This window comes from Hypanus sabinus, chromosome 13 (genome assembly GCF_030144855.1).
Source record: "Hypanus sabinus isolate sHypSab1 chromosome 13, sHypSab1.hap1, whole genome shotgun sequence".
In the NCBI taxonomy this organism is placed as follows: domain Eukaryota; kingdom Metazoa; phylum Chordata; class Chondrichthyes; order Myliobatiformes; family Dasyatidae; genus Hypanus; species Hypanus sabinus.
In genome coordinates this window covers 22,894,933-22,919,277 of record NC_082718.1, presented here as the reverse complement: position 1 = coordinate 22,919,277, position 24,345 = coordinate 22,894,933, and the positions used below count along the sequence as shown (strand labels likewise).

At 42.4% G+C, this 24,345-nt stretch overlaps 1 protein-coding gene across 7 annotated transcripts in view; it reads left to right on the top strand.

The window, feature by feature from the left end:
- sfmbt2 (Scm like with four mbt domains 2) overlaps nt 1–24,345 on the top strand; it is a 220,724-nt gene that overhangs the window by 49,961 nt on the left and 146,418 nt on the right. For 4 of the 7 annotated variants that reach the window (XM_059987321.1, XM_059987320.1, XM_059987323.1 and 1 more), the window contains exon 5: nt 5,265–5,366. The exons of 2 other annotated variants lie outside the window; for them this stretch is intronic. In XM_059987321.1, the coding sequence (XP_059843304.1) occupies nt 5,265–5,366 (102 nt within the window). Of the gene's footprint in view, nt 1–5,264; nt 5,367–10,952; nt 11,676–24,345 lie in introns of those variants that run through there. One more of the 7 variants, XM_059987326.1, reaches the window with a different exon arrangement.

Here is a 24,345-nt window from a genome sequence, read left to right as displayed (position 1 = left end):
GTCTCTGAGATTTTCCACACGTAAGCACTAATCCGATTTTTGTGTGTGTGTGTGTTCGTTCCTGACCATCTGTAACAGATGCCCATCTGCTCTGGGTCTACCATCTTTCACTCACTTCATTGGAGAAGGCTCTATATTTCATTTTTCCACCCCTTCTCCAGTGAGGTAAGTGGGCATTCTGCTCCCAGCATTTACTCAATTGCATCTTCAATGATGTCAGCCTGATGTTATGTGTGTAGGACTTCAGTTTCTTGTGAAGTTAAGGCTGAAAGCAACGCTAGAACTATTGGAATGAGATTCTGATGCTTATACAGAACAAGTAACAGCTAATATCAAATTTTTTCAAACTAAAGCTGCCTTGTTAACTCAGCAATGGACGTTTCAAAATCAACATCAGACAACGAAAGACTTCTCAAATGGCATCAATAAGAACAAATATTACAACACCTAAGCTATCACTTGAACTCTGATCAAAGATATAAGCACCAATTGGTTGAGAACCTTGCCAGTTCCAAGTGTTGTTAGTTTACTGTGCTAGCCACCAGAACATTTGGGCAGTCTATCCAGCGCTTCAGTCTGACAATCTCTTTCCAGCTCTTTCTTCTGGGAGGAAATTGAGAAGCGTTTTTGTGAGACCTAGGAGTTTCCCCAGAATTCGTTGGCAATCCAGGACTCCTTTCATAGGTTTGGATTAAAATAACTTTACAGCAGTTTTGTCTCCCTCCAGTAGATCTTCTAGTGAATGGGAAAACATCAGAAGTTATTGAAAACATCAGAATGGTTGAAATCCTGCTGAAGACCTGAAAGTCTTGAAGCTTCTTTGCGGCCTTTAAACAAACGGAATGATTAACCCGTAGCTCTTTGGAAGCTGTTTTGCACTACAGCAAATCTGTTTTAAGGACAAATAGAAGTTCTATGATTAGCTATTAGTTTTGACCACATGATTTGAGGGAAAATTCTCAAACAAGTGATGTATTATTTATAGATGGCTATTAAAGATTAGCTTTATTTGTCACATGTACAGTACATCAGAACATACAGTGAAATGCCTTGTTTGCATTTAAGACCAGCACAGCCTGAGGAAGTTCTTGATGCAGCCTGTAATTGTCGCCATGTTTCTGGCACCAACATATCATGCCCCCAACTTAATAAACCCAATCCTTGTGTCTTTTCTTTTTTTTTTTGGAAAATGGGAAGAAACTTAAGCACTGAGAGGAAACACGCGCCATGGGGAGAACCACCAACTCTTTACAGACAGCAGAAGGGAACGAATTGCTATCTTTTGATCGCTGGCACTGTAAAACGTTGAGCTAACCCGTACACTACCACACTGCATGATCTACTGCGCATGATGTGTGATGAAAAAGTTTGGTAAATTGACAATATGTAGATAAATTCTCACCCTAATTAAGTATTGGGGTTGTGATTAGCACAACGCATTTACAGCAGAGTCGGATATTTGGTATTCAATTATGACACCGTCTGTGAGGGGTCTATATTGTCCTCCCCATGAAATGCCTGGGTTTCCTCTGGGTGATTTAGTTTCCTTCCACATTCCAAAGGTTAGTAGGTTAATTGGTTATTGTAAATTGTCCTGTGATTAAGCGATGGTTAAATAGGCGGGTTGCTGGGCTGGAAAGGCCTGTTCTGCGATGCAACTCTAGAACTAAAAAAAAATAAAATGTACTATTAACCTACAGATCCCAGGAAAACATTGGTGAGGATTTGAGATGCCAAAATGTACTTGAGTATTGCCTCCTCTGTTCTTACCATCTGTTTCAGCCAACACATCTTTGAAGTTCTGCTGATAATCCTGAATAAAAGAATTGGCACTAAAATTGTATTACCCACACATGCTAATTCAGTTATAGAGTCATTATTGTTTGGCAGGAGATTATTTGGTCAATCAAGTCCATGCTTTCTGTTTATGCAGTCGTCTAGACCATCTCACACTTTGCCAATAGCCCTTAAAATTATTGTGCTCAAAGGCCCTGTGCAATTCCCTTGTGAAAGGCTTCACTCAGCCTCATGCTTTCTACACACTTCCTTGGTTGCTATGGACTTGTTGGGCTGAAGGGCCTGTATCTATGCTGTTTTGTTCTATGCCTCTATGACTGTGTTTGTTTTGTTTTGTAAGTTACAGATCATAAAACTTCAGGTTTTTTAAAATATCTTTAAACCATTGCTTTGATACTGCTCCTCGTTTCTTGAATCATCGCCCATTGGGAATAGCTTTGCTGACTTTACCAATTTAAACACTTCATGATCTTGTATACCTTTATTAATTTTCCTCATAACACTGTTTGTACCAAGAAGAACAACTCAAATTTCCTCAATCTGACTTTGTAGCTGACTGGAGCCATCCAACTAAATCTTTTCTGCACCTTCCTAGCCATGATGAGCTAAATAGCCTAATTCTGCTCCTATGTCTTCTGGTCTAGCACTATTTAAATACCCTTAAATGGAGGTCAGAGTTGAGCAGATTCCATATAGAGACCCTTCATCAGACTGATGAACCATTCATCAGTCTTTGGTGGAGTAAAATGAGTCACTGAGGGGATGGGCTGTAAACAAAGGTGTCTGCTCAAAGAGTAAGTGGGAGAGTGAACAATCGAGGGGGGGGGGGGGAAGAAATGTGCCAGCTTGTTTTCCCGGTCAGGTGGAGCCAAATTGCGATGTCTGTTGAGGCTGTTGCTCAGACTTGGTTATGTTTTGGGTTAGGATGGCTTTGGAAAGAGCAGGAAGTTGGGGTCAGGTTAGGGTTTAGGAACAGAGATGTGAGGAGTTGAGAGATCAGGCAGGAGTCCCAGTCAAAGGTTAGCAGTCCCCTTGGATGGATGTCAGATCAGCAAGTGCTGTGGATGAAGACCAGTGATGCCGGCAGGCTACTGACACTCCAGGTTGGCCAGTCCCAGTGATCTCCTAGGTCAATGAGTCGTAAGTCCAGAGTTCAAGGCCTCGGGTTCAAAGTGCTGGGGTTGACACCAATGATCAAAGGTTGAAGACCAAAGTTAGGTCTGGAAGTCTAGGTCTGATGGCCAAAGCTCCAGGTCTGTGAGTTTGCGAGTTGACTGGATGCCCAATGTCTTGAGTGTCTGCTGGAGGCATCCCCTATTGGAGTTAGAGGCCTCTCTGTGTGTGTGTGTGTGCGAATGGATGGGCGAGAGGAAAGAAAGGGAATTGTTTTGCTGTTATGGTGGTGTTGCTGCTTGTTGGCGCCAGAATGTGTGGCAATACAGGAGGTACCCCCAGCGTATGCTTAGATTTATTGGGTGATGACACACATGGCTAAGGTGAGGGGTCATGGATTAAGGGTAAAAGGTGAAATGTTTTAAGGGGGAACTTCACTCAAAAGTTGGTGAGAGAGTGGAATGAGCTGCTAGTGGAAGCGGTGGATGCAGGTTCAATTTTAACATGTAAGAAATTTTGATGGTTACATGGATGGGAGGGGTATGGAGGGTTATGGTCCAAGTGCAACTCGATGGGACTAGGCAGATTACCAATTTGGCATAGACTAGGTGGACTGTATGGCGTGTGGCCAAGTGGTTAGGGTGTTTGACTAGCTACCTGAAGGTCGTGAGTTCGAGCCCCAGCCGAAGCAGCGTGTGTGTCCTTGAGCAAGGCACTTAACCACACACATTGTTCCAGTCCACCCAGCTGAAAAATGGGTCCCGGCAAAAAATACTGGGAGGTCAACCTCGTGATAGACTGGCATCCTATCTGGGGGCGGGGCGGGTGAGTCTCGTATTCTCAGTGGTTTCACACCACAGAAACTGGCATAAGCACCGACCGGCCTGATGAGTCAAAGGCTCGGGACAGGACCTTGAGATGGACTGAAGGGCCTGTTACTGTGCTGTCGTGTTCCATGACTCTGATGATAATAAATGAATTTGAACTCTACAAAACACCAGAGACGGAAATCAAACCTAGGTCATTGGAACTTAACCAACATCTCCTGGAATGACAGACAGGCGCTCTAAAATTCATGCTAACTTATAGCTGCCTTAAGTTGGTACATATCATCCCAATATGATGCAAAGGAATTCATCCACTCTTGAAGATCATGAAATGTTCATTGTTGACCCTGAAAACCAAAATGTTGCTCACGTATCCAGGAAACAGGCTTAAGCCAAGGAAACCTTCCTGGCTGCATGTATTCCAATAGTCAATAAGCTGGCTGGGGAGGAAATCTGATCTGCTGTGTCAGTGTCCATGAAAAACAGGCTAAAATTACAATGATCGGATTTCTGCCTGCAGGCATTAAGTATTGGGGCACATTCAGATGGTTTGTACGAGATGCAGAAGGTATTGTGTTGAACAAATGGAGTATTCTGAACTTGCTTAACTCTATCTGAGATGACATGCAATCCGTGAACCTCACTGCAAACTCCTGGTGCAGATCCTCATCACTTGGTGACTAAAATAACCCGCTGAGTCCATTATTTATTGCACAATTTAAGTGTATGTTTTTAAACCTTATTAGCTTTCCTAACTTCATAAAATAAAGAATGCACCAAGGAATATGCTTTAACATTTAAAAAAGCGAGGAAATTAAGAATGTTGCTGGAAAAAGTACCTCGTTCAAGAAAATTAACTTTGATGCAAACAAGATGGAGTATTAATTTCAACAAAACTGAAAACGAGCACTAATTGTGCCCAAAGCAGAAGCTCTTGTCCACTCTTGAATCTAATCACAAACTTCGGCTATGATCTGCTGGCTGGTCACTCTCTCATGCTGAACCAGACTCCCAGCACGTCAAAACAACAGCGCTTGCTGAGCCTTTAATGCTACCTTCTACCCATTGTACAGTCCGTTTCCTTCATTTATGCATCATAACTGTCTTCAGTTTAACTCTTCCACTACTTAAACTAAACCTAAATGATCGTTAATGCATTCTAACTCAAAATCAATTTTGCGAGCTTGGATTTGGCATTGTCTATTAGTGCATTTTTTTCCTTCAGTCGGGTAAACATTTCTATCTCTATTATCCTTGAATATTGTTTCTGTAATTATTAATTTGCTGTAGCTATTCTAGCATTGATTTTTTGATGCCAGAATATGTGGCCGTAATTATGTACATTACGTGTACACATTTGTGTACAACCAGTACATCCTTGGATATGCTGGTTGTTCACGTAAACAATGTACCATAGTTCACTATGTTTTGATGTACATGTAATAAATAAATCTGAGCCCCACTTCCCAATAGTATTCAATGCCAGCTTCCTGTCCTTATCCATTGCTTTTTCTGTCCCATCTGCAGATTTCACTCCTGTGATGGAAATGTGCTGTGCAAGCTTGGTGCTTTCTAAGGCTGCTGATGCTGAATCATTTTTGACTCTCCCGATTCCTTCTCCTAGAACTGGTACTAAAGCTTCTATAAGTTTTAATTTCTAAGCAAGAAAATCCCAGGCATCATGCATAGAGACACCAAAGAAATGGGCCCTTTAGCCCACTAGGATTGTGTGGACAGGGCCTGTTATTGTGTTGTATCTCTTAAAAATAAATTGGGTAGAACAGTGGCTAATCAGAATCATACTGGTGTATGTGTGAAAGTTGCTGTTTTGCAGCAGCAGTGCATTGCAATACAGAATTAAAAACTATAAATTACACTGAAGCATATGTATAATTAAATTTAAACGGGTCATGCAAAAAGAGAAGAATAGTGAGATACTGTTCATTGTTAATTCAGAAGTCTGATGATGGAGGAGAAGAAGCTGTTCCTGAAATGTTGAGTGTGTGTCTTCAGGCTTCAGTACACCACCTTGATGGTAGCAATGAGAACAAGGCATATCCTGGGTGGTGGGGACCTCGATGGACGCTGTCTTTTTGGGACACGGTATTTTGAAGGTGTCCTCAATTGTGGAGAGGCTAGTGCCATGATGGAGCTGGCTAAGTGGTCCCCTCCATACCAGATGGTAATGCACCCAGTTAGATTTCTCTTCATCATACACTTGTAGAAATTTGCGGGTATCTTTGGTGACATACCAATTCCCCTCAAACTCTGAGTGAAATATAGCCATTGCCTTGCTGCCTTTGTACTTGCATCAATATGTTGGGAAACACACACAAAAAAATTCTGGAGGAACTCAGCAAGTCAGGGAGTATCTATGGAAAAGAGTAAACTTCAACGTTTCAGACCGAGGCCCTTCATCCTGACCTGCTGAGTTCCTCCAGCATTTTGTGTGTGTTGTTTTGGACTTCCAGCATCTGCAGATTTTCTCATGTTTGGCAATATATTGCGCCCAGGATAAATCCTCGGAGGCGTTGACCCCTAGGAACTTGAAAGTGCTTACTTTTTCCACTTCTGATCTCTTGATGAGGACTGATGTGTGTTCCCATTACTTTTTCTTCCTGAAGCTCTCAGTCAATTTCTTGGTCTTGCTGTCATTGAGTGCAAGGTTGTTGTTGAAATGCCACTCAACCAGCTGATTTATTTCCTCTCCTGTACACCCCATCGCCATGTGAAATTCTGTCAACAATAGTTCAGTCATTGGCAAATCTATAGATGGTGTTTTTGAGCTGTGCCTAGCCACACAGTTGTGGATGTAGAGAGAGTAGAGTAGAGGGTTAAGCACATACTCTTGAGGTGAATCAGTGTTAATTCTCAGTAAGGAGGAGAGATTACTTCCGATCTGCACAGACAGTGGTCTCTCAATGAGGATCCACTTGCAGAGGGACATACAGAGGCCCAGGTTTTGGAACTTGTTAACTAGAACTGAGGGTGTGATTGTGTTGCGTGCTGAGCTGTGGTCAGTAAACAGCAGCCTGACGTAGTTATTACTGTCCAGGTGATCCAAGGCTGAATGGAGAGCCAGTGAGATTGCTCCTGCTATAGACCTGTTATGGTGATTAGCCAATTGTAGCGGGTCCAGGTCCTTAATTAGGCAGGAGCTGATTCTAGTCATGACCAAGCTCTCAAAGCATTTCATCACAGAAGATGTGAGTGCCACTGGACGATAGTCATTGAGGCATTTCACCCTGCTTTTCTTAGGTAGTGGTATGGCCGTTGCCCTTTTGAAGCAGGTGGGAACCTTTGACAGCAGCAGTGAGAAACTGAAAATGTCCTTGATTGGCAGGGGTTTTCAGAGTCCTGCCAGGTACACTAATCAGGGCCCGATGCCCTACGGGGGTTTGCCCTCTTGAAAGATGTTCTGACTTCAGCCTCCGAGGCAATTCGTAGGGTCACCAGATCCTGCAGAGATTCAGACAAAGTGGGAATAAAAGGTGCAAGCTCTCCTGGTGGTGAAGTATCACTGCTATTCATGATGTTTGGTTTTGCTTTGTAGGAAGCATTGACCTGCAAACCCTGCCACAGCTGACGTGCATCCGATTCTGTCTTCAAACTCGATCAAAATTTTCTTTGCTCTTTCAAAGAAAAAATAGCTTTCTATAGTTCGTACCTGGACTTGTATAATTATTGATCAATGGATTTCAAATGGTACACTTAATGTCAGAGCAATGTATACAATGTACATCCTGAAGTTCTTTTTCTTCGCAAACATCCATGAAAACAGAGAAGAGCCCCCAAGAATGAATGACAGTTAAATGTTAGAACCCCAAAGCCAAACTCCCGCCCCCCCCACCAACACAGAAGCACCAGCAAGGAAACGACTCCCCTCTCCCTACCAGCAAAAAAGCATCAGCACCCTCCACCAAGCACTCGAGCATGCAGCAAAGCATCAATAAAGGCACAGACTAGCAGTATCCCAAAGACTACTCTTTCACCCAGTATTCGACGTACCACAGGCTCTCTCCCAAATGAGGGAAAAAGAGATGTCCCCGTTTCACAGCGAGAGGGGAGGTGTACAAAGTGGCTCACTGATTTATGACGTTGAAAGTCTGTTGCATCACTTTTTCTGAGCTCTGTGCCCCTGGGCACATGACCAACAGCAAGCCCGCTGCTTTGGATCTTCCTTGTTCTCTCACGTCGCGTCAGTCATTGGCGGTGGCACCAGCCTTGGATGTGCCCGCCTGCAGAGCCACGAAAATCTGGCACCCTGAAGGCACACTGGGCTTCTAGAAGAGCCCGCCTCTTCAGTGGTCTTGAATACCACAGATCTAGCCCATAGAAGACTAGATCTCCTGGTACCTCTACGACTTTTAGTTGGGTATGTGTGGTATGTTCTTGAAAGCACACACTCATCCTCACAGGTGTTGATGAAGTCACTGACAAATGTGGCATATTCGTTCAGATTTGGACATGAATTCCTGAATATTTTCCAGTCCACTGACTCGAAGCAGTCCTGTAAACACTCATCCTGCCCGCTTCTCACCACTGGTGCTGCAGTCTTTGGTCTCTGCCTATACGCTGGGAGGAGAAATACCGCCAGCTGATCAGACGTTTCAAGGTGGGGTGGCACAGTCACAGTTTCTGATGGTGTTATAACTGTGATCAAGTATGTTGGCTCCTCTGGTTCCGCAGGTGATAAGCTTGCAGTAGTTGTTCAGAGATGGCCTGGTTGAAATCCCCAATCCCCCCTCAATGATTGGGAAGGTATCAGGGTACACTGTGTTGTGCCCACTGATTATAGCAGACTCATGAGCCTGCCTGACATGGGTCTGAGGTGGAATGTACACTGCTGGTGGAAAACTCCATCAGCAGATAAAAAGGACAACATCTGACTGCCAGATGTTCTAGGTAGCATGAGCAGGACCAAGGCAGAACTGTGCATCACGGTGGTTCAATTTCCACCGCTGTCTTTAAGGAGTTTGTACATTCTGGTTGGGACCATGTGGGTTTCCTCCAAGTTCTGTACTTCTCTCCCTTATTCCAAAGACATACTGGTTAGGTTGAGTAAGTTGTCGCATGCTGCGTTGGTATTAAAGCGTGAGGGCTGGCCCTGGCACATCACGAACAGTGATGGTAAACGGCACATTTTACTGTTAAGTTTCGATACACGTGTAAGAAATGAAGCTAACCTTTGAGTTTGTGCCAACGACCAACCACTCAGGTTTAATTCGTCCCATTTCTTTTCTCCCCGCATTCCTATCCGACTCTGCCACTAACCTACACACCAGGGGGCAATTTACAACAGCCAATTGACCCAGCAATCTAGTCTTTGGGATGTGTGACAAAGTTGAAGCACTGAGAGAAAACCAACATGGTCACAGACAGAATGAGCCTGCAGCTCCCCAGGTCAGGATTGAACCTGCCATGGTTTCTGACATATCCAATAGCACCACTTCCGAGCACTTCAACCACTGACTCTCATTGCCATGTTGTATGTACGATAATGGAATAACTGGCAGATAGATTCTTCAAAGTTCAGAGCAAATTCATTATCAAAGCACTTACTGTATATGTCAAATTTGCTACCGAGATTCACTTTCTTACAGGCATTCATGGTAGAACAAAGAGATACAAAAGAATCAATGAAGAATCAATGATAAACAACCAATGTGCAAAAAAAAGACAAACTGCAAATACAAAAAAAGTAATAATATTAATTAAAAAAAAAACAGGCCCCCCCCCCCCCACCACCCCAGCTATCCGAAGGTAGAGTGTTCCTATGAAACCGTTTGTAAACCGAAATGTCGTAAAGTGAAGAAGCAATTACCATTAATTTATATGGGAAAAATTTTTGAGCGTTCCCAGACCCAAAAAATAACCTGCCAAATCAAACCAAATAACACATAAAACCTAAAATATCACGAACATATAGTAAAAGCAGGAATGATATGATAAATATACAGCCTATATAAAGTAGAAATATTGTATGTATGGTGTAATTTCACTTATCAGAATAGAGAAGACAGCGAGCCAAAATGGATTTGGAGAAAAAAAAATGCACGTACACGCCTACGCACGTACACGCATGTGCACACAACTGCCTACGCAAGGCCTCACGGTCATGGTAGTCTTTCTTGGGGTAAACACATGTATAAAGCAGGAGTCTTTTTGTCATAAAAACGAAAATCCTGTTTGGTTAGCGAAAACAGGTACTAATGTAGGTCTTTTGCAACAGCAAGCTGTCGTAAAGCGAACGTTCGAAAAATGGGGGCCACCTGTACAATAAACATGAGTTGTAGAGTCTTTGCAAGTGAGTCCATGGATTGTGGAATAATTTCGGGGTTGAGGTGAGTGAAGTTATCCACATTAGTTCAGGAGCCTGGTGGTTGAAGGGTGATAACTGTTCCTGAACCTGGTGATGTGGGACCTGTGGCCCCTGTATCTCCTTCCTGATGGTGGCAGTAGCAAGAGAGCATGGCCCAGATTGTATTGGTCCTTGATGGTGGACGCTGCTTTCTTTTGGCAGAGTTACATGTAAATGTGCTCAAGCGTGGGGAGAGCTTTGCCTGTGATAGACTGGGCTATATCTACCAATTTTGTAGGCTTTTTCTGTTCTTCGGTATTGGTGTTTGCAGATATGTCCAAGGAACATGTGTGTCTGGTTGGTTGGGGGTGGCATGATAATAAAGCGGTTAGCCCAATGCAATTACTGTGCCAGAGACCCGGGTTCAATTCTTGCTGCTGCCTATAAGGAGTTTGTATGTTCTATCCCCGTGTCTGTGTGCGTTTTCTCCAGGTGCTTCAGTTTCCTGTCACGTTAAAAACGTGTATGGGTTAGTAGGTTAATTGGTCACATGGGTGTAGTTGGGTAATGTGGGCCGATTGGCCTAGAAGGGCCAATCACTGAGCTCTCTTTTAAAAAAAAATACTGGACTTACTCTGCATTAGTATTGCCTGTTGGCTGGAATTTCAAGCCTTTTGTGACGTCCACAGACCTGAGCTGAATGTGCACATACGGAGCTCCTGCTGAAACCGCATTTTCATCAGGCAAAGAGTTTTATGGGGACACGCATTACACTGCAACATCTTGGAATTATAATTAGACCGCTGCCCTGGAGTAGCATGACTGCTGAACTCAACAACATTTTGAATATGTCAGTTAAGTGGAGTAAGGTACTTAGCTGATTTGAGTTAACCTGTAGATTAAATGTTCAAGCATACTTTTCTTGAATGTTACTAATCATTAGCTTGAGATTCCTGCAGTTTGTTATTTTTTTTAGTGTGTGGCAAATATTTATCTATTTAGTGGTACAGCATCAAATAGGCCCTTCGAGCCACCCCAGCAACCCCCAACAAACCCGATTAACCCTTGCCTAACCACAGGACAATATACAATGACCAATTAGACTACCCGGTAGGCCTTGGAGAAAAGCGGAGCATCCGGGAAAATCCACGCATTCAACAGGGAGGCCGTACAGACACCTTACAGAAGGTGCCGGAATGCCCCGAACTGCAATAGTGCCACACTAACCGCTACGCTGCAGTGGTGCCGTAATGTAAATAGGAAAAGAAGAGCATGTTTATCGGTCTGAGCTCCCCATTATCCTGGGAAGGTGGTCACCGTTAACCAAGAGCTGAGCTAGCTACACATATAACCACGAGAGATTCTGCAGATGCTAGAAATGCTGGAGGACTCGGCAGAAGAGCTGACATGTATGGACTGGAATAACTAGCCAACAGTTATCAAACGTCAATGATGAATGGTTTTGGCCCGAAATGTTGTTAGTGGATGGTGGGATTGAGGCCAGTATCCACCCGGAGAAAGAACACAGACAGGAAATGTCACCTGGCACTCATCTTTCATGTCAATAGTTTCAAATGCTGCAATAACCACGATCATCTCGGAAGTCATTCTCGTCAGAAAAAACCAAAAGGTTGCAGGTAAATACATTGAGATGTTCAAGTGTGATCAAATTATTTTGGAATACAGCTGTCCCCCGCTTTACGAATGTTCGCTTTACGTCGCTTCACTTTTACAAGAGACCTACATTAGTAACCTGTTTTCGCATTACAAAGAGGATTTTTGCTTTTATGAAAATTTTTCCCGTATAAGTTAATGGTTCTTCGCTTTACACCATTTCGGCTTAAGAATGGTTTCATAGGAATGCTCTACCTTTGTGGGGGGGGGGGGAACACCTGTAATCAGGATAGTTAGTGGGGGCTGCATGCTCACACCTCGAGTTACCCCAGTTCACTTGTAACCTTCAGATCTGTCCATGTCGAGGTTCAGGAAGAGTTAATACCCTTCAACTATTTGGCTCCTGAACCAGTGTGGATGGCTTCACAAACACTAGAAGCTCACAATACTGGAGGTCCAAAGCAACACATGCAGAATGTGGAGCTACTCAACAGGTCAGGCAGCATCTATGGAGAAGAGTAAACAGTCGGCATTTACTTCAACACTAAACAGATTCTGCAGCCCATGGACTCGCGTTCAAGGACTTTACAATTGGTATTCTCTATTATTTATTACATATGTGTTATTTGTCCAGTTTGTCTTTTGCTCATTGGTTTTCTGTCTTTGTAGTTTTTCATTGATTTCATTGCGTTTCTCTGTATCTACAATGAATGCCTGCAAGAAAATAAATCTTTGGGCAGTATTGGTGGATATATATGTACTTCAATAATAAGCTTGCTTTCTATTTTCTCTCTGTGACTGTGAGCGCTTATTGTTGGCACTCCAGTTTCCTCTGACATCTCAAAGGACATCCAGCTTTATAAGCTAAATGGGTAGTTGAGTGGTTAATTCTCGAGGGAGTTGATAAAAATGGGGGGAAAATAAAAAAAATGGGATTAGTGTTGGATTAATATAAATGGGTGCATTTGCATTAATTATTGGCACAGACTCACTGGACCCATTTGAATGCTGTACGATTGAATGACTGTATATTGAGAATTCTGAGACTATTAAGTTTAAAGACTGCATAGCAGAAAAGAAAATTGAAACTGATTCGCTTCTGTTAATGTGGCAACTAGAAAGATAGGATTATTGCTAAATACTTGCTCCTTGGAGTCCATTAGCTGTCTGTAATATTAGCAATTAAATGGAAATAAACTGATGAATATCAGTAAATTTTTATTGTCACTGATGAGTTCTAAATCAACTCGGGTTCCTTTAATTGCCCAAGTAAAAACAAGTTTTAATTCCTGATGCTAAGAGAGTTTTGGGATAATTGCACGTCTCCTTCATCATACAAAGGAACTAAGTTGAGCTTTTGTGGCTATTAGCTGCTTTTTCTTTCAAGATGTGTTTTTCTTTCTCTACCCATCTGACACAAACTGTATGTGTGAGGTAAACAATGCTTTGAAGTGCAAGGAGTCCCGTCTTTCTCCATCTCAAGTGGCTCTGTTCTTCCCCATTGTGCAGCGACTTCAGTGTTAAAAGACCCCATGAACTTTGGATGTTTATGGTCTCTGATGCAATGTTGGAAGCCAGAAATCCTAGGTTTGTTACCGTTTTGCATACAAATGCTTTACAGCTGGTCTCTAAAAGATTCAAGATTGTTTAATGTCATTTCCAGCACACAAGGGTAAGGGAGAATGAAGTAATTGTTCCTTCTGATTCGATGCAGCGCAAAAAAAACAATAAGATAAAGAACACAATAATAAAAAACAAATACTTAGCTTATATACATTGTTTTTTATGCCCATAAAATGACGGTAGCTACGAGAGCGACTGTATGCAAGTTAACTGACAGGAAATGATAAAAGTATTGGTGGTGGGGGTGTTGTGGGTGTGTTAGTGGTTGGAGCTATTGATCAGACTTGCTGCTTGGGAAAAGTAACCGTTTTTGAGCCCGGTTTGTTTGTGTTGCTGAATCGGAAAGCATGGACCTGTACTTATTTCAATGTTCGACCCAGTGTTCCATGTGTTTTTAATAAATTTGGATTACTTTGGATAGATGCCTGTAATGATTCTCAGCATTGCAAAGCGTGATGGTCCTTTGGTTGAATGCAGTGCACTCAGTGTGCCAGCTCGAGGATCTCTCCCATCCATCCCACAATGTCTTTGACCTCCTACCACCGGGCAGGAGGTAATGTAGCATTAGGACAAGGACCGTTAGGATGGGAAATAGCTTCTACCCCCAGGCTGTGGGACTACTGAACTCCCTGCCAGCACCCAGCTCTCATCACATGCGAAGTCCCAACAGCGTTATTCTGTTTACTTTTCGACTTGTTTTGTAACTGCACCTTAGGCTAAATGTCAGTCTTCTGGGATATACCTTATTATTTGTTAATTTATTTGTGGTAATATACAGTGTTGTATGTGAATTTTAAGTACTGTGTTGTGCACCTCAGTCTGAAGGAACATTATTTTGTTTGGCGGTATTCATGTGTACGGTTGAATGACAATTAACTTGATTTTCATGTTATTAATCTAAGTGTGGCCAACAGTAACATGCTTTTTGTTAACTATGCTCATACCTAAAGATCCTAAAACCGCAGCTTGCCAGCACCAGTTTAAAAAGTTTGGACATTGTGGCTACAGCCAGGTATGTTCTGTAGTTGAAGCCAAACTGGCCAATTCATTGTTAATAAAGCTAATAGTGTGGTTATTGTTGGCTGTACTTAGACAGGTAAGTGAATGGGCCATACAGCAAATTTGGAGGCTGCATTTGAGGCCTTGATGGATGAAGTGGGAAGGAGGAGACTGGCCCAGAGTGACACTCTGAATACCTGCTCAGAAGTCTGTGACAATAGTAAATTGTGGAGACTAATGCCAGAAATATCGTGCCTATAAAAAGTATTTATCCCTGTTGGAAGTTTTCATGTTTTATTGTCTTACAACATTGAACCACAGTGGATTTAATTTGGCTTTTTGACACTGATCAACAGAAGAGACTCTTGCGTCAAAGTGAAAACAGATCTCTACAAAGTGATCTAAGTTAATTGCAAATTGCCCCCCCTCCCCACTTTAATGTGACACACCAAATCATCACTGGTGCAGACAATTGGTTTTAGAAGTCACATAATTAGTAAATGGAGGCCTGTGTGCAGTCAAGGTGTTTCAATTGATTGTAGTAAAAATACACCTGTATCTGGAAGGTCCAACTGCTGGTGAGTCAGTATCCTGGCAAAAAATACACCAAGACAAAAGAACACTGCAAGCAACTCTGTGAAAAGGTTATTGAAAAGCACAAGTCAGGAGATGGATACAAGAAAATTTCCAAGTCTCTGAATATCCCTTGGAGTACAGTTAAGTCAGTATTCAAGAAATGGAAAGATTATGGCGCAGCTATAAATCTGCCTAGAGCAGGTTGTCCTCAAAAACTGAGTTACCGTGCAAGGAGGGGACTAGTGAGGGAGACCACCAAGAGACCTATGACAACTCTGGAGGAGTTACAAGCTTCAGTGGCTGAGATGGGAGAGACTGCGCATACAACAACTTTTGCCCGGGTGCTTCACGAGATGCATTTTTATGGGAAAGTGGCAAAGAGAAAGCCACTGTTGGTTTAAAAAAACTTCGCGTGCGATCTGGCTTGAGTTTGCCAGGAGGCATATGGGAGACTCTGAAGTCAGCTGGAAGTATGGTCTGATGAATTCAAAATTGAGCTTTTTGGCCATCAGACTAAACATGCTCAGTGTAATGCATTGTTTGTATCAAAGATCATCGATGATCTGGTTTGGGCATCCACAAGTGTCCCCATGCTTCCGATGCTGATATCACAAGCCCACAACCTTAAGCTGTATGCCTTTGGAATGTGGAGAAAGCCATAGCAAACCCACGCAATCATGGGGCAACTGTATAAGCTCCTTAAAGACCGAGGTGGGATTGAATGCAGATCACTGATCGCTGGCACTGTAAAACATTGCACTAACCATTTCTCTATTGTGCTGCCCTGAGTGAGAAAGACTGTTTTTTTCACTCAGATGGTGGTTGAAATCTTGAAGACACAGCATGAGAAGGGTACGGGATAGCTAGGCTCACAATCTTTAAGAAACATCTGGGTGAAGCCTCAAATCGCCAAGGTTTCATCGGCTGGTGCTGATCAAGTGCTGGTAAATGGGATTAGCATGGATTTGTATTTAATGGTAGGCATGGAAGTGGTGGGTCCAAGGACCAAGATCTGTGCAGTATGATTCTATGATCCATCATCCCACTGCCTCTTTAATCCCCTACCACCAGGCGGAGGTACCATAGCATTAGAAGGAGGACTGTTGGGATGGGAAATAGCTTCTTCCCCCAGGGTGAGAGTCTACTGAACAGTCTCTCTGCCAGGACCCAGGTCTCATCACATGTGCGTTGCCAGTAGCGTTATTCTGTTAACACCTTAAACTTGTATCATAAATGCGCTTTAAGCTAGATAGTAGTCTTCTGGAATCTATTAATATGAGTTATATGTACTGCATTTCGCACCTTGGTGCAGAGGAATGTTGTTTTGTTTGGTAGTATCCGTGTATACTGTTGAATGACAATAAACTTGAACTTGATAACACTCAGTTAGGGCTAGCTCCAATACCTTGATTTTGGTCTCAGCCTAACCAGAGCATTTAGCATTCATCTTTAGTAAAGAATTTTATTCAGAAATCTGAAAGACATAGTGAATCAGTAAGTTAGTTTATTATTTATTTTAGATTTTTTTTTTGAACCTCTACTAACTAAGAGAAAAAAATCCCTACTAACAAGAAAAAACAAAATCAAAACCATTGGGTGCACAACCCCAGAGCTACACATCATACAATCTTCCAGAGAAGAAAAACATCAATCCACCAACTCAAATCCATTGGAAGGAAACCATATTAATTAACTCAAATCAGATGATAAGAGCAGGAAAATGAACCCCATCTTTTCTCAAAATCAAATCGAGGATCAAAAGTTCGACTTCTAATTTTCTCCAAACTGAGACGTAGCATTACCTGAGAGAACCATTGTATCAAAGTAGGAGCAGAAACGTCTTTCCATTTCAACAAAATAGCCCCTCTGGCCAATAATTTAGTGAATGCAGTTACATGTTGATCTGATAGAGAAATACCATGAATATATTGAGGGATTATACCAAGCAAAACTGTCAATTTATTAGGTTGTAAATTAATTTTTAAAACTTTAGAAATTGTAGAGAAAATAGATTTCCAAAGATGTTTCAATACAGAACATGACCAAAACGCATGTGTGGTTTATTATTGTCATGTTTACAGAGGTAGTTTAAAAACTTGTCTCGTATACAGTACCATATCATCCATACAAATGATTTCATTACATTTGAGACAGTCCAAGGATGAAGGGAAAGTCCGGTGCAGGTATACAATAAACTGCAAAGCCTTCAGGTAGATTGTGAAGGCAAGAGTCTTGTACTGTATGAGGACGCCTGATCACAGTGGGAAAGAAGCTGTCCCTGAGCCTGGTGTTACGTGCTTCCAGCCTTTTGTATCTTCTGCCCTTGGGAAGGAGGAAGAAGAGAGAATGTTTAGGGTGGGTGGGGTCTTTAATTATGTTGGAGCTTTTCCAAGGCAGTGAGAGAAGTGTAGGGTAAGTGTCAGTTCTCATGACTCTTTAATTTTTAGTAGTAGTTTAAAATGGCATTGATGAAAACTTGTATTTTAGAGTTTTCAGTATGTGTGATATGGGCTGAAAGGGAATATCTTTTTGGAAGGAAAAGCAGTTTTTGACTACTACATTAGAAACTATTTATTTACTTCACATAGTTTCACTATTCCTAAACTGGCTTCAAGAATTAAGGTTTTTTTTTACTTGCCTATTCAAAGTGGAACTCTTATGTGGTTAACTCTCTATTTAATTAAAACCTTTGTATCATCTGAGGGAGGGGGAAAGTTTGCTGCATACAAATGTTCCACTTTCTCGTTTTGTTCCATTCCTTGCTTCTCGACAATGCTGTTTTAAAATAATAAAACTGAAAGCAGCCTTGCCTTCTGACTGTGAGGCACTTACTACCTGTAGTTACTCTGTTAAGAAATCATTCTTCATCTTGTATATAGCACTGTTTTTTTCCTAGTCAGTCCTGATTGTGATGCAATGGAGATGTTTTTAAATGATCTTGTCATGTAGTACTATGCACTTTTTAAGGCAAAGGGTGATCGTGCCAAATATTAATTTGATTTAGTTTTTTTAAACTGTTTCCTGCTCTTTAAAGTAATTTTTTGATATTTAGAAACCTTTTTTGAAAGCATCCCTATGTATACGTATACACGCGCGCACGCACGGGCGAATGGAATTGATTTCTCTCTCACAGTTGTGATGTTTGTTCATGTTTAGAGATATACAAATTGACATTAGGAGATTTAAAAAAATATAGAAATATAACTTTGGATTTCTCTCCAGTTCACAAACCAAATTCCGATTTATTTATTGCATGATCATCAAAACTGAAATGAGGCATTTTACATTACCGTTTAACGCAAGGGTGTGCAGGGACAAGCCCACAAGTGTGGCACCCTTTCTGGTTCCAATATAACCTGTTCAGCTTTCAAAGGCCAGTGAAGCATACAAAAAGTTGATCACCTGATAATGAACATGAAATGGAAAGGAACAATCCAATAATGCAATGATTCCTTTGGCCTTGCTTCTTCAGTGCCTGTGGAATCGAAGACTCCAGCTACATCAACATGTTTCCATGGTCTTTGCGTACCATTTGCAAGTACAGCGTTCAGATACTTGACCATGGACATCTCTTAATGTACCTGAGCTAATTAGAATAGCTCACTTCATCTTCCTTCCCTCTTGGATCAACACCTTACAATGAGTCAAGGAAAGTTTCATTGAGAGTCTCAGTTAAGAGACTTCAGAGTTTTCATTGGCTGGGATGTTCAGGGGTCTAAGGGTCTGTTGGCAGGAGGTTCAGTGAACCTTTGTGACTTGATATGATTATAGATGCTAAATGCTGTGGATATTGTAATCAACTGAAACGGCTCTTGTGTTTCCTACTCGATAAGTAGGCAATGTTGGGTTCAGTGCAGTGTAGATGAATTTCTATCACATAACTCCAAAATAAACACTGCATATGAAGGGATCCAATCACAAAGGAGAAAATCTGCAACCCTCCCCAAAAGTTGGGGGAATTCAGCAGGCCAAGCAGCATCTATGGAAGAGGTATAGTCAACGTTTTGGGCCTAGACCCTTCTGCAAGAGTGGAGGAAAAAAGATGAGTGGATTTAAAAGGTGGGGAGAGAGAAGCACAAGATGATAGGTGAAACTGTGTTGAGAAGAGTGGTGAGGTAAAGAGCTGCAAGGTTGATTGGCGAAAGAGATACAGGGCTGGAGAACGGGGAGTCTGATAGGAGAGAACAAAATGCCATGGAAGAAAGGGTGGGGGGGGGGGGAGAGCACCAGAGGGAGGTGATGGGTAGGCAAGGAGATATGGTGAGGGTTGGGCACGTTACCAGAGTTCAAGAAATCAATGTTCATGCCATCAATTTGGAAGCTACCCAGACGGGGTTGTGCCTCCAACCTGAGCGTGGCCGCATCATGACAGTAGAAGAGGCCCTAGATTGACATATGGGAATAGGAAGTGGAATCAAAATAGGTTTCCAGTGAGAGATCCCGCTTCTTCTGGTGGACAGAGCATAGGTGCTCAGCGAAGCGGTGTCTCAATCTATGTTGGGTCTCACCGATGTACAAGAGGCCACACCTGGAGCACTGGACACAGTATGTGATGCCAACAGATTCACAGATGAAATGTTGCCTATGATGGGCTTTATTTGATCCAGATACGGCCATTCTCGCCTTTCTGTTTCTAAACGATAGGTGAAATATATTGTTGTTCACAATGCAGAATGGCGAAGAAATATTTCAGTTATGTGGTGCTGAGATAAACAGTACACAATCTAACTTGTTGGCTTCTATCTCAAATTATGTATCCAATATTGAAACATACTGTTTTCTGAGAAAAATGTGTATCATTCTCCACTGAGGTTTTAGCAGGTTTGTTGCCGAACGCAGCTTAACTTTGCATAGTAGCTGACACCCATATCGTGAACTTTAGAGTTGTTAGTGTTAGATCAAAAAATCTGTTTTGTTCCTTGTCCCTACCCAAGACTGATATGAGCACAGGTAAGTGTTGAACTCTGCCAAGTCAGCAGATCAAAATTAATGATATGGGGGGAAAAAGTCACCACAAATAAATAGATTTGAATAGGTAAATCAGTTCTCAGAATGAGTAGGCAGTGTTTTCATCTGTGCCAGAAGCAGATCAAAAATGATCCTGCAGGTGCAGGCATGTAGCTTAATTTTATATTCCCGAGTTCTGAATAGGAATGAAGCTTTATCTGGCTTGATAAGATTACTGATACTGAATGACAGAAGCAAGTCTGAGGATATTGTAATCAAAAACTGAAACAGACCACAGGTCTTCTTCCATGGGTGTCATAAATTTAAACAATCTCCCTCAAAAAAAAAATTGGTAGGTCAGCTTTTTTGAACTACGCTCCTAAACTGTGGAACTCAATACCTAAGAGTATAAGGGATGCAGAGTTAGTTGACACATTTAAACACCAGTTCAAAGTATTTAACCTTGATTTAACTAAATTTTTGTTTTGCCTTTTATGCTCATGTTTGCACGTTGTCCCATTGTAAGTCATTTTGAACTGCATCATTTGTATAAAAAGTGTTCTATAACTAAGTTATTATTAATAAATATTGGAAATACTCAAAAAAAGCAGAACTCATAGTGAAAGAGATAGAGTTAGCATTTCCAGTCAGAAAACCCCAAATCATTGATATCCAAATTTAAAAATGCAACAGATTCTGCAGATATGTTAAATGTCATACCTAATAATAGTGGCTGCTGGGTGTATATTCCTTGTCTTCTACTGCTCTAGCCCATTCACTTCAAGATTTGATGTGCTGTGCCCTCATAGACTCTCTTCTGCACATCACTTTTGTAACATCTAGTTATTTGTCACCTTCCTGTCTGTCCATTCTCCTCTGACCTCTGTCATGAACAAGGTGTTTTCGCATTCAGTGTATGTTTTTCACACTGTAGAGACTGTGGTGTGTGGAAGTCCCAGGAACATAGCAGTTTTTGGGATACTCAAACCACCCTGTCTTGCCCCAACAATCATTCCTCAGTCAAGGTCACTTGGGTCACATTTCCTTCCCCGCCCCCCCCCCCCCCCCCCCCCATTCTGACCAACTGAATCTCATGTCTGCATGCTTTTCTGCGTTGAGCTGCTGGCACATGATTGGTTGATTATATATTTGCATTAATGAGCAGGTGTATCTAATAAGTGGCCACTGAGTGTAGTTTTGAAGTCACTCTTGATCATGTACCCTCGCTAATGAAAGATAGAGATGTGTGTTTATTTACCTGCCAAGAGAACCTTATGGATTGGGTCGAAAACAGAAAGTACTGGGAAGATCCATCAGATTTAGTAGCATCCAAGGAGAGGGTAAAACAAGTTAAATTTGTGTAAATTAAATTTGATTCTTCCCCCTTCCATTCCAGTCCTGATGACGAGTCTTGGCCAAAAACATCAAATACTTATTCCCCTCCATAGATGCTGCCTGACCTGCTGAGCTCCTCCAGCATTTTGTGTATGTTGCTCTGAATTTCCAGCATACGTTTTGATTTAATTACAGATACAGTGCGGAATAGGCTCTTCTGGCCCTTTAAGCAGCCCCTGATTTAACCCTAGCAGAATCACAGGGCAATTTACAATGACCAGTTAACCTTCTAACTGGTATGTCTTTGGACTGTGGGAGGAAACTGGAGAACCCGGTGGAAGCCCAAGCATTCCATGGGGAGGACGTACTAACTACTTACAGAGTACACTGGGATTACACTCCAAACTCCGACACCTCGAGTTGTAATAGCAATGCGCTAACCGCTACTCTGCAGTGGCGCTAGAATCAGAAGGTTAGCAATAAGCGTTGGAAGTGCCTGTAGTACCTCCCTGGAGTACTTTAAACTAATTACTTTCACTTGTAAATACAAATGAAAGTTATAATATAAAAAGGTTTTCGAACATGAGAGAGTGTTTGCCCATTATCCAAATGCCAGCTGGGCCTGGCAGGCAGAAAGTGGACCAGCTGTGTGTGACACTTCATTGTCATTCATTGTTCTCCTATTTGCAGTAATGAGCTATAATTCACTGATAAGTATATCGCTTCCTGAGATGAACCATATGTGTGAAAATCCCTAAATTTCTGTTGATGTGGTGATTCTCTCTCTCTCTCTCTCTCTCTCTCTCTCTCTCTCTCTCTCTCTCTCTCTCTCTCTCCTCTCTCCCTCTCTCCCTCTCTCCCTCTCTCCCTCTCTCCCTCTCTCCCTCTCTCCCTCTCTCCCTCTCTCCCTCTCTCCCTCTCTCCCTCTCTCCCTCTCTCCCTCTCTCCCTCTCTCCCTCTCTCCCTCTCTCCCTCTCTCCCTCTCTCCCTCTCTCCCTCTCTCCCTCTCTCCCTCTCTCCCTCTCTCCCTCTCTCCCTCTCTCCCTCTCTCTCTCTCTCTTTATTCTGGCTGGAATCTTTCAGCAGTACCAATACATCTTCCTCTTCTTTATTTGTTTACAGAGCGGATAATTGTCCATCCAGCAAAAAATTTCAAACCAAGGGCCATGATTTGTCATTTACACTTGCTCACCAGCTTTTTTTTTAACGAATTTATTTTTTATAATGGAACTTCAGTGGTGCAATTAGCACACAGTAGCAAAGATATTCAACAACAAGGGACCTAATTACTAGGATTCTGGGGCTTTGTGGGCTAATCTGTGCCTAAGTGCTGAGCTACAGTTTAAAATGCTTGCCGCTTCTGTTATTGAATGGAAAATCTCTGTTGAATACCCTGCTGTATTTCATTCATCAAAAGTGAATAGCCAGAAGATGCAAAGCTTTGCACTTATTCCTACCCAACCTGTTCAGTAACTGTTTTTGACATATTTTCAAGATCAGTGTTTTCTGTTTCCCTCATCATTTTGATTTTCGTTGCATGTTTAAACATTGTCCATGGACAATGGATTCAGTTTCTTGCTGTAGTTATATAATGAGTATTTAAATACACTCAGTGTCCTTTTTAGTAGGTACACCTGTACATCTGTACATTAATACAAATATCCAATCAGCCAATCACGTGGTGCCACTCAATGCATTAAAGCCTGTAGATATGGTCAACAATGTTTTTGAACAGTGGCCCGTCAGCGCTTGGGAGGGTGTGAATATGTAGCTCGCTCAGGTTCTTCGATTGAGTACTTAAGGCATTGATTTGCGGCAGTATGGCGTTTTGAAAAGCAGCCAATCAGCAATCGGGATTGATTGGCAAGAACAAATAAAAGTAAGGCAGAAGCAAGCGGAGCGGCGTTTGTTGGAGTGGACGGTGTTGGAGTGGTTATTTGAGGCTTCAGCTCTTCGGGGCTTGAGTGAGCGAAGGTGAAAAAGCTGTAGTTGGATGTCCTTCCCCTGTTTATTTATTGTTTCTTTCTTTTATATTTTCACAGATAGAACAGTAGGGATGCCAGGCAGGATAGTCGAATGCACCTCCTGTGAGACTTGGGAAGGCAGGGAGTCCTCCAGTGTCCCTAATGAGTTCACCTCCGGCTTCTATCATGCTGGGTTTAGAGCTGGAACTGAACTGGATGAACTCCGGATCATCCAGGAGGCTGAGGGGATGATAGGACATGTGAAAAGATAGTTACACTCAAGGAGCAGGATGTAAGAGACTGGATGACAGAAGGGAAAGGGAAAGGGGTTAAACAGCTAGTGCACAGCACCCTTATGACCATCCCTCTCAACATTAGGTATACTGCTTTGGATGTTGTTGGGTAGAGGATGAGCTCGCAGAGCTGTCAGGTCTCTGACACCCAAGCCTGGCTCTGTGAAAAGGAAGGGAGGGGGGAGAAGGGGCAAGCAGTGGTGATGGGGAATGGACTCCCAGGTTACAGGGTCTGGGATATCGTAGATTGAGTCCTCAGCGTTCTTAAGTAGGAGGGTGAGCAGCTGGAGGTCATGGTCCATGTAGGTACCAATGACGTAGGTAGGAAAAATGATGAATGAGGTCCTGAAAAGTGAGTTCAGGGAGTTAGGTGCTAAATTGAAGGACAGGAGCACCAAGGTTGTGATCTCAGGATTGTTATCTGTGCCACATACTAGTGAGACCAGAAGTAGGAAGATCATACAGTTTAGCTCATGGCTAAAGAGTTGGTGAAGGAGGGGGATATCAGAATTTTGGATCATTGGGCTCTCCTCCGGGGAGGCTGGAATCCATACAGAAGAAATGGTTTGCACCTGAGCTAGAGGGGGACTAATATCCTAGTGGGAAGATTTGCTCATGCTGCAAAGGTGGGGGGGGGGGGGGGGAAGATGGTTAAACTAGAGATGCGGGGGAATGGGACCAGAGTGCCAGAACAGATAGTGGAGACGTTGTGGAGATAGATGTTATTAAAACCTCAGGAAAAGGTCAGAAATCATAAGGTTGAGCTTGGTGGGACTAATGTTCTGAGTGGTGTATATTTCGATGTTAGAATTATTGTAGGAAAGGGAGTTGAGCTCGGCATGGATCAGCACATGGAATTATGTGGTAGCAATTAGTGAGACTTGGTTGCAAGAGGGGCAGGACTGGCAGCTCAATATTCAGTACTTTGTTTTATCTGTGACAGAGCTGGAGGGTTT